Here is a 15,032-nt window from a genome sequence, read left to right as displayed (position 1 = left end):
AGCATGTAATTAAGCAGGGCTGTTTGCACACAGCTCGTATTTATGTTCCATCATTAGCACCAGCTTGGCCCAACACAGTCACCGCCCCCACCCCTACTGATTGGCTGGAGCCTCAGGCATATTCCAGAGGGACCAGTTATAAGGAAAGGAGCTACTGGACCTTAAACCACTTACCAGTCTACGTGGTATAACCAGAGGGCAGAACGTTTGGGAATGGTGGGACCATTGGACGGAACTGTTTTTCATACGGACTTAGGAATAAGTCCAAAAATATTGTCTTGTACAGTGTTTAACCATAGTAGCAGAACCATATATATGTACATCTCATGAACATTTAAGCAACTAGATCTCCTGGAGGTCTACATGTGTACTGTAACTGTACTACAACTGATTGAACAAGAGAGACATCAATACTAATTACTAATATCTAGTTTTAAAGCCATTGCTAAGGCTATACTATCAAGGTTGACTCTAAAGCCCAAACGTCCATGGTCAGCTCTAGCTGTGCTACCAATGATGACTCCAGTAGCCATACGATAAAGATCAACTCTAGCAGTACTACCAGTGAGGGTTCTAACGGCCATACTATCAAGGTCAATTCTAGCTATACAACCAGTAATGTCTCTTATGGCCATATGATCAAGATCAACTCTAGCTGTACGACCAGTGATGACTCCAGTGGCCATACGATCGAGATCAACTCTAGCTTTACTACCAATGATGGCTTTAATGTCCATACGATCAAGATCAATTCCAGCTGTACTACCAATGATAGCTTCAATGGCCATATGATCGAGATCAACTCTAGCTGTATTACCAATGATGGCTTTAATGGCCATACAATCAAGATCAATTCTAGTTGTACAAACAATGATGGCTTCAATGACCATACAATCAAGATCAACTCTTGCTGTACCACCAATGATGACTTTAATGACCATACAATCAAGATCAACTCTAGCTGTACCACCAATGATGGCTTTAATGACCATATGATCAAAATAAACTCTAGCTGTACCACCAATGATGGCTTCAATGACCATATGATCAAGATCAACTCTAGCTGTACCACCAATGATGGCTTCAATGACCATATGATCAAAATAAACTCTAGCTGTACCACCAATGATGGCTTCAATGACCATATGATCAAGATCAACTCTAGCTGTACCACCAATGATGGCTCCAATGACCATACGATCAAAATCAACTCTAGCTATACCACCAATGATGGCTTCAATGACTATACGATCAAGATCAACTCTAGCTGTACTATCAATAAAGGCTCCAATGGCCATACTATCTATGGCCATTAGAGCCTTCTAAAGAGCATACTATCAAGGTCATCTCTACATTCAACATCATGGACAACAACGGTTAACATTCAGACTTGCTTTCAGAGTATAGAGCATAAGTGGATTTACCTTGGCTTTTCCAGTGCTTTGTAGTATGTGAACCAGAGCAGATGCCATCTCCTCCTTATTCTTGACACTGAGGATCCCTTCCAGTGTTGAGCAAAGGACCATGTAATTGTTGGTGATATACTCCGCAAACTCTTTGTACATCTCCATGGGAAGGATACTGATACTCTGGTAGCGCGTTTTAATGCGGATCATGGGGCCACAGGACTTGCCCTTGCTGGGGTTCGGAGTCACAATAGGGTACCATTTCTCCACAAATAGCCTGCCAGTCACTGCCCCAATAGGGATACTGACCAGTCCCACGTAATTGTTCTTGTCTTTCTTTTTCTTCTTGTCTGTCTCTTTATACAAGTGGACGGTGATGCTTTTCAGTGTGGGAAGGTTGTTGAACTCAAAGTGCTCACCCCAAAACACATTGTCAGTTTTTAGTTTGCAGGTAGTTCGTGCATAAAGTATGTCATCTAGATAGAGTTCACACAGGTATTTCTTTTTGGCTGGAAGGTCCTTTGCTTCGATAATCCAGAGTTTTAGCATATTCTCTATTCTCCTGCTATTATCCTGCAAGGGAGAACATAAAGACAAAGACGTATACTTTTTTATATGTTAATTGTCCAAAGAATTATGAACAGGGGTAAATGCAAGTTACCACCAAAAAACACTAGCTTATATTATTAGTACAGGTATAGGATTCCTTTTCCCCCTTATTGGGGGCAGAACAGCCCTATTGGGTTTATTTCATGGTTAAATGATTCCCTTTTCTCTGTAATAATAAAACAGTACCTGTACTTGATCCCAACTAAGATATAATTACCCCTTATTGGGGGCAGAACAGTCCTATTGGGTTTATTTCATGGTTAAATGATTCCCTTTTCTCTGTAATAATAAAACAGTACCTGTACTTGATCCCAACTAAGATATAATTACCCCTTATTGGGGGCAGAACAGCCCTATTGGGTTTATTTCATGGTTAAATGATTCCCTTTTCTCTGTAATAATAAAACAGTACCTGTACTTCATCCCAACTAAGATATAATTACCCCTTATTGGGGCAGAACAGTCCTATTGGGTTTATTTCATGGTTAAATGATTCCCTTTTCTCTGTAATAATAAAACAGTACCTGTACTTGATCCCAACTAAGATATAATTACCCCTTATTGGGGGCAGAACAGCCCTATTGGGTTTATTTCATGGTTAAATGATTCCCTTTTCTCTGTAATAATAAAACAGTACCTGTACTTGATCCCAACTAAGATATAATTACCCCTTATTGGGGGCAGAACAGCCCTATTGGGTTTATTTCATGGTTAAATGATTCCCTTTTCTCTGTAATAATAAAACAGTACCTGTACTTGATCCCAACTAAGATATAATTACCCCTTATTGGGGCAGAACAGCCCTATTGGGTTTATTTCATGGTTAAATGATTCCCTTTTCTCTGTAATAATAAAACAGTACCTGTACTTGATCCCAACTAAGATATAATTACCCCTTATTGGGGCAGAACAGCCCTATTGGGTTTATTTAATGGTTAAATGATTCCCTTTTCTCTGTAATAATAAAACAGTACCTGTACTTGATCCCAACTAAGATATAATTACCCCTTATTGGGGCAGAACAGCCCTATTGGGTTTATTTCATGGTTAAATGATTCCCTTTTCTCTGTAATAATAAAACAGTACCTGTACTTGATCCCAACTAAGATATAAATAATCCTTATTGGATGCAAAATAATCCTATTGGGTTTAATTAATGTTTCATTGATTTTTTAGTAGACTTAGGTATGGAGATCCAAATTACGGAAAGACCCCTTATCCGGAATACCCTTGGTCCTGAGCATTCTGGATAACGGGTCCTATACCTGTATAATGACACCAAGCAACTTCTTCTTGGAACTCCAAGATATTTAGTAGGAGAGGCTGAAGCTTGTTAGGGTGGGACTGTTCTACCAGAGGGTTTCTTGGTGGGTTCCAGCTGGGGAAAATTCCCACTAATTATTTCTTATTTCCACCATAAGCCCATACCCAAAAAGTCAAAATGATGAGACAACTGAGGTGGAGGATCTATGGTTCTAGGATGTACAATGCAGAGGGGCAGTGGCAAGTACCAACACCAAAGGAAAGCTTATCAGGAAATGCCATTCTGGGCCATGATGGAATTACATAGCAATTTCTATATCACTATAAGAAAGAGGGGATGCTCTAGACTAGGGATCCCCAACCTCGTTAGCCACGCTTAGATGTAAAAAGTGTTGCCGAGCCACAGAAGCATGAAAAAAGTTATTTTGGGATGCCAAGTAAGGGCTGTAATTGGCTATTTGGTAGCCCTTTGTGGGCTGAGAGCCTCCAGGAGGCTCTGGTTGGAGTAAAACGGTGTCCAAAATGTGCCTTCAACTTTAAAAATGGGCTCCTACTTTGGGAGCAACATCAAAGGGGGTGGTAAGCAACATGTTGCCCCCGAGCCACTGGTTGGGGGTCATTGCTGTTATATTGTACCTTATTAGGGTGCACAGCACGCCGCAGGTTCTCCATCCATTTATCTCGCTCTGCTGCAGAACGGCAGGAAAAACATTTGCTCCCCGTTGAAGCGGTAACCTGTGGGCAAGACAAGAGGTCAGTTGGAAACAAAACCTTGGGTACGAGTAAAACAATAACAATACATTGTACAATTGCACCCCAAAACGCTTGTCCAAGAATGGACCATCAAGTATCCTTCCGCTCTTTCCTAGGACTCTATGCTCCTGTGTGAAAGTGTTTTATATTCCCATTAGCAGTCGCTGACGTCAGTGAGACATTACGTTAGGAGCTCAAAGCCGGTGCAATTATCACCAATTACGATTACTCTTTCTGTTGACAGGAATAGGCCACAAGCAAGGAATTCCAAGGTTTTTGGCATGAAGGTGACATGTCCCTGCTAGTTCAAGGATCAGCGATTGGAGTTCAGCTTGGGAAAATCTAAACTTCAAAGACACAATGGCCTCCAAAAGGTCATGGGAGAAGCCTCTATGCACAAGCCGAGCAACATGTATACGTAATATTGATGTTCTTAGAAGCTCTGCCATCCTCCTGCCTACCTAATGGCAACGAGATGTTAATGTACGGGCAAATGGCTGAAATCAATGAACGGTTAAGACTGTAGGAGGGGTGCCTGCTGGTTTAGCTTGGCATCATTCATGTGTTTGAATTAATTTCCCTGACACTATCCCTAAATCTCCATGGCCAATCCATCTAGTGAAGCCATGCATGGCGGTGTTTGAACCTCGGTAGCTGCTGCTGGTGTTGGAAGCTCGCCATGTTAATCTCCCAGACGCACGTTCCAGGCAGATTGGCCGGCCATCAACTAATGCGCAGCGTGCCAGGTTTCATTGGCAGGGGGGAGAGGCATCGACACTTCAGTTGTAATTTTATTGTGCCAAGCAGACAAAGGGGCATGGAGAAGCTACGAGGCTGGTGGGGTTGTTCTGAGCTGCTCGATCACATAGAAGACAAGCGCTGATCTAGGTAATGGCAGCTAGCAAGTTATTCTGTCATTTTACCAACCCCAGAAACCAGGCAGAAGGTTGGAAGTCATGATGTAGGATACATTGGAGAACAACCAAATAGAAAGATAACAACAAGCAATAGAAATGCAACACGGCAGGCTACTGTTTTTTTGGTATACAAGGTCAGCTAGCACCTTCAGTTGCTGGGTTTGCTTAGAACGTGTACATCTAGGGTGTATTTAACTTTAATTCAAAGTTGAACCACTTTTGGTTCAGTTTTGGCTTTGGGCATGGACCCCCAAACCATCAGTTCTTTGTACAGTCCATGTCTGATGGAGCTATGCGCCTCCCCATGTGATCCGGACTAGTTGGAACAGGCCAACTTGGCAAAGAGCCATCCATTTGGCGGCCTTGCCGAACAACAGACGAGCGAAAACCATATAAATCATACAGTATATGTAAATACTTCCACTAGAGGAGACAACTTGAAGGCAAACAGAACAGCTTAGAAGATGCAGAAGAAGTAGCTTCTAAAAGGTCTGGCTTTGGTATTCGTCTGAATCTTTCATGAAGGAATAAGTTAGAGATGCAGCGAATCCCCTTATTTCATTTTTGCCCAAATACTAAATCCTTCATGAGGGATTCACCCAAATCCTAAAATCAATCACAGCCCAACCCAATATGGACAACTAAAGCTTAACATCAACAGTTTTAGGCAAAGCTATAAGCCTGTATTAGCTACTTGCCGTACTGATAGAGCATAACACCTAGCAGTCCAAGTAAAGGCTATCTCCAGTGTCGGATGGGGCCACCAGGATACCAGGAAAACTCCCGGTGGGCCCAGGAGTCAGTGGGCCCACCTGCCCGCCCAACCATTTGCCTTGTATGCCTGTACCATGGCCATTACTCAATTCTATATGAGAAGAAACGGAAGAAATGGAGGACAGGATAGATAATAGTAGGTAAAGGTAGGGGCTGATGGGAATGTGATAGGGACCTTAGATTGTAAGCTCACTGGGGCAGGGGCTGATGGGAATGTGATAGGGACCTTAGATTGTAAGCTCACTGGGGCAGGGACTGATGGGAATGTGATAGGGACCTTAGATTGTAAGCTCACTGGGGCAGGGACTGATGGGAATGTGATAGGGACCTTAGATTGTAAGCTCACTGGGGCAGGGACTGATGGGAATGTGATAGGGACCTTAGATTGTAAGCTCACTGGGGCAGGGACTGATGGGAATGTGATAGGGACCTTAGATTGTAAGCTCCACTGGGGCAGGGGCTGATGGGAATGTGATAGGGACCTTAGATTGTAAGCTCACTGGGGCAGGGGCTGATGGGAATGTGATAGGGACCTTAGATTGTAAGCTCCACTGGGGCAGGGGCTGATGGGAATGTGTTAGGGACCTTAGATTGTAAGCTCACTGGGGCAGGGGCTGATGGGAATGGGATAGGGACCTTAGATTGTAAGCTCACTGGGGCAGGGGCTGATGGGAATGGGATAGGGACCTTAGATTGTAAGCTCACTGGGGCAGGGGCTGATGGGAATGGGATAGGGACCTTAGATTGTAAGCTCACTGGGGCAGGGGCTGATGGGAATGGGATAGGGACCTTAGATTGTAAGCTCACTGGGGCAGGGGCTGATGGGAATGTGATAGGGACCTTAGATTGTAAGCTCACTGGGGCAGGGGCTGATGGGAATGTGATAGGGACCTTAGATTGTAGGATCCAGTGTCGCACTGGCCCACCAGGATACCAGGAAAATTCCCAGTGGGCCCATGTGCCACTGGGCCCTTCTGCTCACCCAACCATTTGCCTTGTATGCCTATACCATGGCCATTACTCAATTCTATATGAGAAGAAACAGAAGGAATGGAGGAAAGGATAGATAATAGTATGTAAAAAGAAGGTCTAAGGTTTTCTGGTGGGCCCTTGGCACCCCAGTCCGACACTGGCCATCTCTTCAGATGCAAAATGGTTCTTCACCATGAAGGGGGCCAATGTTGTAGAATGCCCCGCCAGTTGCCTTTTTGTTTCAACCCAGATGGAACTACATCTCACCTCGAAACAAAAGTCCTGGCCGAGGATGCTGCTGTGGACAGGTTTGATGACAACTTCCTCCTCCATGCTGAGATCGAGAGCGTCAACGGCACTGCTGGGACTCAGTAACGACTCGTGAGACCGCGATTCTTTCAATCTCGGCATTAGATGGGACCTGCGGAAATATAAAAAAAAAAAGGAGCTTAACGCCAAACTCGAGCTTTTTCTCTCCCTCAAACCACTACAAAGCTTCCAGTCGGCAACATCTCACCACATCAAGCGCCTCGGGAGAGATAATTACAGTCTCTTTCCTCTCGTTTATGAAAGAACTAAAAATAACATGTTAATACTAACAAGGGAGATGAGCCCAGTCATAATTGAGGTGCCATTATGGAATGTTTATTACATTCTTTTGATCCTCATCATGGAACCATGTCAGAAGAATGAAGGGAGAGCAAACATCCTGCTGTCGGTGGCTGCTCTGTGTCAACTCTACGATCAGCCATGACGGCTCAAGTATTTCTTCCAAACTCCGTGCCCTGATTCCCTAATGGGACTGTTACCGGATGAGCTAATGTTGCCCCAAGTAGATGAATGGCATTACAGGCCATATTTATGAGCCAATTTTGCCTCCTATTGTGTCTCAAACCCCCCCCCCCCCATGGAGCCATGGTCCAAATACCCTGCTATGAAGACAATTGTACAGCGTTTGCTTCATTGGTTTATACAGGCAACACCAACTGGGCAATTCTGGAAGTCATTATTTCAAGTAGATGAGACCAATAAACCAATCTCAAAATCTCATGGAGACAAGACCGGTCTAAAGACTCATAATTCATTACATTATGGAGACAAGACCAGTCTAAAGACCCAGAATTCATTATATCATGGAGACAAGACCAGTCTAAAGACCCAGAATTCATTACATCATGGGGACAAGACCAGTCTAAAGACCCAGAATTCATTACATCATGGGGACAAGACCAGTCTAAAGACCCAGAATTCATTATATCATGGAGACAAGACCAGTCTAAAGACCCAGAATTCATTACATCATGGGGACAAGACCAGTCTAAAGACCCAGAATTCATTACATCATGGGGACAAGACCAGTCTAAAGACCCAGAATTCATTACATCATGGGGACAAGGCCAGTCTAAAGACCCAGAATTCATTACATCATGGGGACAAGACCAGTCTAAAGACCCAGAATTCATTACATCATGGAGACAAGGCCAGTCTATCTTACCCAGAATTCATTACATAATGGAGACAAGACCAGTCTAAAGATCCAGCATTCATTACATCATGGAGACAAAACCCACTCTATCTTACCCAGAATTCATTACTCCATGGAGACCAGGCCAGTCTTTCTTACCCAGAATTCATTACTCCATGGAGACAAAACAAGTCTATCTTACCCAGAATTCATTATATCATGGAGACAAGGCCAGTCTATCTTACCCAGAATTCATTACATCATAGAGACAAGACCAATCTAAAGACCCAGCATTCATTACATCATGGAGACAAAACCCACTCTATCTTACCCAGAATTCATTACTCCATGGAGACCAGGCCAGTCTTTCTTACCCAGAATTCATTACTCCATGGAGACAAAACAAGTCTATCTTACCCAGAATTCATTATATCATGGAGACAAGGCCAGTCTATCTTACCCAGAATTCATTACATCATGGAGACAAGACCAATCTAAAGACCCAGCATTCATTACATCATGGAGACAAAACCCACCCTATCTTACCCAGAATTCATTACTCCATGGAGACCAGGCCAGTCTTTCTTACCCAGAATTCATTACTCCATGGAGACAAAACAAGTCTATCTTACCCAGAATTCATTATATCATGGAGACAAGGCCAGTCTATCTTACCCAGAATTCATTACTCCATGGAACGAAGACCCGTCCACGTTACCCAGAATTCATTACTCTATGGAGATAAGACCAGTCTATCTTAACCACAATTCTTCACATCATGGAGACAAGGCCAGTCCCTCTTACCCAGAATTCATTACTCCATGGAGACCAGGCCAGTCTATCTTACCCAGAATTCATTATTCCATGGAGACCAGGCCAGTCTATCTTACCCAGAACTCATTACTCCATGGAGACCAGGCCAGTCTATCTTACCCAGAACTCATTACTCAATGGAGACCAGGCCAGTCTATCTTACCCAGAATTCATTACTCCATAGGGATAAGGCCAGTCTATGTTACCCAGAATTCATTACTCCATGGAGACAAGGCCAGCCTATCAAATACTCTACACATCCATATTTATCTCTCTATATTTATACCTGGGTAACACTTCTCACTGGTCTGGTTCTATTGCAGGTACCTATTGACATGTCTACATATTTCCTATATCTATTGACCTGTCCCTTACTAAATCTGAACATACTTATTGTGGGATGTATCTTATCTACCTATCTACCTATCTATGGTCCACCTATTCCCTGGCACAATGGAGCGCTCTACAAAAGGCTGAACCTGCCAGTTATTAATATTGTGTATTTTCCTTCCCTGAATCTCTGGGCTTTGTTTGGAAGCTCCGCCAATGAAAGGCATCGATTGTGCTTTGAACACATGGCTCCGCTATAGGATTTTGAAAGTTATCTGTGCAACAGGGATTGTACCCGGGATGCATTCCTCCAACTGAATAATCTCTCCATGCAGCGAGTGCTTTATGGCAGGGACACTCAGGCGCCGACATTGATAGTATGTTTATTAACACTACAACTTGCTTCTGCTACGTGAGTCTGTGCTGGGAAAGTCTCCGGAATCAATGTCGGAACCATCCATAGGGAGTGTGGGGCTTTATGGGGGATCAGAGGCAAACAGACCTAACATCAGAGGGCACAACTCCAGACTTCAACCCAACTGACCCCCTGTGGGATGGAACCCCGACTGTGAGCCTGATCCCCAACATCACTGCCCAACCTGACTAATGCTCTTGTGGCTGAATGGGAGAAACTCCCAGCAACACTGTTCCACCATCTAGTGGGAACCTTCCCTGACTGAGCCCTGAGCCCAACCCAACTGACCCCCTGTGGGATGGAACCCCGACTGTGAGCCTGATCCCCAACATCACTGCCCAACCTGACTAATGCTCTTGTGGCTGAATGGGAGCAACTCCCAGCAACACTGTTCCACCATCTAGTGGGAACATTCCCTGACTGAGCCCTGAACCCAACCCAACTGACCCCTGTGGGATGGAACCCCGACTGTGAGCCTGATCCCCAACATCAGTGCCCAACCTGACTAATGCTCTTGTGGCTGAATGGGAGCAACTCCCAGCAACACTGTTCCACCATCTAGTGGGAACCTTCCCTGACTGAGCCCTGAGCCCAACCCAACTGACCCCCTGTGGGATGGAACCCCGACTGTGAGCCTGATCCCCAACATCACTGCCCAACCTGACTAATGCTCTTGTGGCTGAATGGGAGCAACTCCCAGCAACACTGTTCCACCATCTAGTGGGAACCTTCCCTGACTGAGCCCTGAGCCCAACCCAACTGACCCCTGTGGGATGGAACCCCGACTGTGAGCCTGATCCCCAACATCAGTGCCCGACCTTACTAATGCCTCCGACAATGTGCCAACATCTAGCGGGAACCTTCCCAGACGAGTAGTTTTAAAAATGGCAACTGTGACGGATACTAAACTCCGGAGTGGACAGGACCCAACGCATTGTGCGCGACAAAGTAATCGTGCTCAAGATATTCCCATTAAAAAAAACATTTTTGGAACTCAGTACAAATTACAATAAGATGGCTGTTCCGTAGAGCGTCATTAGCGGAAGATATGCAATCAGACTGCCCATGTATCATCCCCAAACAGAGAGAGACAGAATGTCACCGGCCGAAAATATCAGCGAACGTCCCCCCAACGTGCCATATATTCCGCCTCGTATTATTCCAGCTCAATCTCTCAACGAGTCATTAACCTTTATTATGGCTGCGCCAATCTCCGGGGAAAATCGCACAAATAAAAATATCAGCTTCCAGCGCGGAGACATTAAAAGTTAAAATGGAAAAGAAAAATCTGCATTTATATCATTTACTGAACACAGCGTCTTTGCAGATGCATCCATCACGGGCGAGAGTGACGGCTCGGGGAAGAGCAGCAATAATCGGAGTGTTTTAGTATTCACACCGGGGTGTTGGGCAGGTTGGCCACTTATTTGTACAATGGCACGGGAGGGGGGGCATTAGTTAGAACGCTATGTGCTGATGCTATTTCCCCAGTAGGGCCAGGATTCTATGCATAAAGACTAAGATGCATCTATGTCCCCATTAACTGATGGGAATGTGATAGGGACCTTAGATTGTAAGCTCACTGGGGCAGGGACTGATGGGAATGGGATAGGGACCTTAGATTGTAAGCTCACTGGGGCAGGGACTGATGGGAATGTGATAGGGACCTTAGATTGTAAGCTCACTGGGGCAGGGACTGATGGGAATGGGATAGGGACCTTAGATTGTAAACTCACTGGGGCAGGGGCTGATGGGAATGTGATAGGGACCTAAGATTGTAAGCTCCGCTGGGGCAGGGGCTGATGGGAATGTGATAGGGACCTTAGATTGTAAGCTCACTGGGGCAGGGACTGATGGGAATGTGATAGGGACCTTAGATTGTAAGCTCACTGGGGCAGGGACTGATAGGAATGTGATAGGGACCTTAGATTGTAAGCTCACTGGGGCAGGGACTGATAGGATACCCTAGATTGTAAGCTCACTGGGGCAGGGACTGATGGGAATGTGATAGGGACCTTAGATTGTAAGCTCCGCTGGGGCAGGGACTGATGGGAATGTGATAGGGACCTTAGATTGTAAGCTCACTGGGGCAGGGACTGATGGGAATGTGATAGGGACCTTAGATTGTAAGCTCACTGGGGCAGGGACTGATAGGAATGTGATAGGGACCTTAGATTGTAAGCTCACTGGGGCAGGGGCTGATGGGAATGGGATAGGGACCTTAGATTGTAAGCTCACTGGGGCAGGGGCTGATGGGAATGGGATAGGGACCTTAGATTGTAAGCTCCACTGGGGCAGGGACTGATGGGAATGGATAGGGACCTTAGATGGGAATGTGATAGGGACCTTAGATTGTAAGCTCACTGGGGCAGGGGCTGATGGGAATGGGATAGGGACCTTAGATTGTAAGCTCACTGGGGCAGGGGCTGATGGGAATGGGATAGGGACCTTAGATTGTAAGCTCACTGGGGCAGGGACTGATGGGATTGACATATAATCTCTGTAATACACTGGGGAATAACTTGCTGCTCTATAAATAAAGGTTAATAACAATCTGTTAGCTCTATAGCCCAGCAGGACACATACCTAATTACAGTGGAGCTGTAGGACTTGGTTGCCCTTTTCTTCTTAAAAAGCTCTGGCCCTTACTCCTTAATACCCACAAAGCCACTACAAGCTCCTGTGACTGAAGGAAGCCCAACTCCAGCCAACCAGGCCTTAATCTGTCTGTAGTGTAAGAAGGTCACACACACCCCGTGGTCTTTAGAGATGTGTAATGTCCATGTCAGACGTTCCTCTGATACCTTCTCCTCCTGTGCCAGACGGCCGTATAAATGTTGAATGAGACAGACTCGCTCGGACGCTTATTTCAGAAGACAGTGACATAACCAGACGTCTTGCGAGAAAGTCAGTTCCCCGTGGAGACATCTGGTAAGTTCTGACTCACTAACCCTGAGAAGCCTTCCATGAACTCTTATGGTTCTTCAGAAGGAACAGGAAACCAATGAAACACCCTTAAACATAAAGAGTATGGGCATATGAGCAGAGGCATCATGGCTTCCCATCATTGTGTAGCTGCCCTAGGTCTACACTAGCTATATAACCCCTACGAACCAATCAGCAGTTTGTTTACAGCAGCTAGAGCAATATGAGCTTGCATCTTATTGGCTTCTATGGAGTCATAGGTGTCCATATGTACTCCCAGTGGGGTGGGGTGCAGAGGTGTAGCTCTTTACAGTTATATTACCCATTATACTTATTTAGTATATACCAAGTAACATGGCACAATCACAAGGAGGAGTCCCAAGGTAAAATGTTTCCTAATTACTTGGAAGCCTATCTTACCTATGGAGACAAATACAGAGACATATGGCACACAAGTAGTTAAATGACTATATCGCAGACCCAACCATAGAGCCATAACTGGGGGGGAAAAAAAAGCACAAAACACTCCCACCATGCACCGTGGGTAGATTATGCTAATCCTATATTAGCCAGGAAAAGATATGCAAATGAGATTCGTCACAAATACTCCCAGCATGCTGGGCTCACACCTTTGCCCATGAAAATGAAATATTAGATTGAAACATCCCCCCCCTCCCCGAATCAATTTTCCCCACTGCAGCCAAAGATATGCAAATTAAATTTCTTTATAAACTCCCAGCATGCCGCACTCCCACTGGAGCCAAAGATTCTGGGCGCAACATGTAGTTTAGATTATGCACAGACTCTCAGCATGCTGACTTATCACTTCTAATGGACATTCTGGGAAAAGCTGAAAACTCCCAGCAAGCTGTGCAGCAGCAGCGGGAACAGACTGTGTGAATCTCCCCAACCAAGACCAGTTTAGGATAACTGATTGTTTCAGCGCATCCCTCATTCATCTAAATAGAGATTTCCGGCCCAGTTAGTAACATAGTAACATAGTAACATAGTAAGTTGGGTTGAAAAAAGACATACGTCCATCAAGTTCAACCATAATGCCTATACCTAACCTGCCTAACTACAAGTTGATCCAGAGGAAGGCAAAAAACCCCATCTGAAGCCTCTCTAATTTGCCTCAGAGGGGAAAAAATTCCTTCCTGACTCCAAGATGGCAATCGGACCAGTCCCTGTATCAACTTGTACTAAGAGCTATCTCCCATAACCGTGTATTCCCTCACTTGCTAAGAATCCATCCAGCCCCTTCTTAAAGCTATATAATGTATCAGCCAGTACGACTGATTCGGGGAGGGAATTCCACAACTTCACAGCTCTCACTGTAAAAAATCCTTTCCGAATATTTAAATGGAACCTCCCTTCTTCTAAACGGAGTGGGTGCCCTCGTGTCCGTTGGAAAGGACCTACTGGTAAATAAAACATTAGAGAGGTTATTATATGATCCCCTTATATATTTATACATAGTTATCATGTCACCCCTTAAGCGCCTCTTCTCCAGTGTAAACAGACCCAACTTGGCCAGTCTTTCTTCATAACCGAGACTTTCCATACCCTTTACCAGCTTAGTTGCCCTTCTCTGGACCCTCTCTAACTCAATAATGTCCCGTTTGAGCACTGGAGACCAAAACTGAACAGCATATTCTAGATGGGGCCTTACCAGTGCTCTGTAAAGGGGAAGAATAACCCCCTCCTCCCGTGAATCTATACCCCTTTTAATACAGCTCAGAACCTTGTTTGCCCTTGCAGCTGCTGCCTGGCATTGCTTGCTACAGCCAAGTTTATTATCTACAAGGACTCCAAGATCCTTCTCCATTATGGATTTGCCTAGTGCAGTCCCATTAAGGTTATACGGGGCTTGCATATTTTTACATCCCAGGTGCATGACCTTACATTTATCCACATTAAATCTCATCTGCCACTTAGCTGCCCAGATTGCCAGTTGGTCAAGATCCTGCTGCAGGGATGTCACATCCTGGATAGAATTGACTGGTCTGCAGAGTTTTGTGTCATCTGCAAACACTGATACATTACTCATAATACCCTCCCCTAAGTCATTTATGAACAAATTAAACAAAAGTGGACCCAGTACAGAACCCTGAGGGACCCCACTGAGAACCTTACTCCAAGTAGAGAATGTGCCATTAACAACCACCCTCTGTACCCGATCCTGTAGCCAGTTTTCTATCCATGTGCAAACGGCTTCACTAAGACCAATAGACCTTAGCTTAGAAAGCAGTCGTTTGTGGGGAACGGTATCAAATGCTTTGGCAAAATCCAAATAGATTATATCTACTGCATCCCCACTGTCCAGCTTCTTACTTACCTCATCATAAAAAGCAATTAAATTGGTCTGACATGACCTGTCCTTCATAAAG

The 15,032-nt window shown here is 44.8% G+C and overlaps 1 protein-coding gene across 8 annotated transcripts in view; it reads right to left on the bottom strand.

Moving 5' to 3' along the window:
* dab2ip (DAB2 interacting protein) overlaps positions 1-15,032 on the bottom strand; it is a 362,460-nt gene that overhangs the window by 62,615 nt on the left and 284,813 nt on the right. For all 8 annotated transcript variants that reach the window (XM_031892055.1, XM_031892058.1, XM_031892057.1 and 5 more), the window contains 3 exons: positions 6,962-7,115; positions 3,915-4,013; positions 1,425-1,979 (listed from right to left, as the gene is read on the bottom strand). In XM_031892055.1, coding sequence (XP_031747915.1) covers positions 1,425-1,979; positions 3,915-4,013; positions 6,962-7,115 — 808 coding nt within the window. The remainder of the gene's footprint in view (positions 1-1,424; positions 1,980-3,914; positions 4,014-6,961; positions 7,116-15,032) is intronic.

Source organism: Xenopus tropicalis, chromosome 8, assembly GCF_000004195.4.
Source record: "Xenopus tropicalis strain Nigerian chromosome 8, UCB_Xtro_10.0, whole genome shotgun sequence".
NCBI lineage: Eukaryota > Metazoa > Chordata > Amphibia > Anura > Pipidae > Xenopus > Xenopus tropicalis.
The sequence above is the reverse complement of the archived record's forward strand: the minus strand, read 5'-3'. Positions and strand labels throughout refer to the sequence as shown.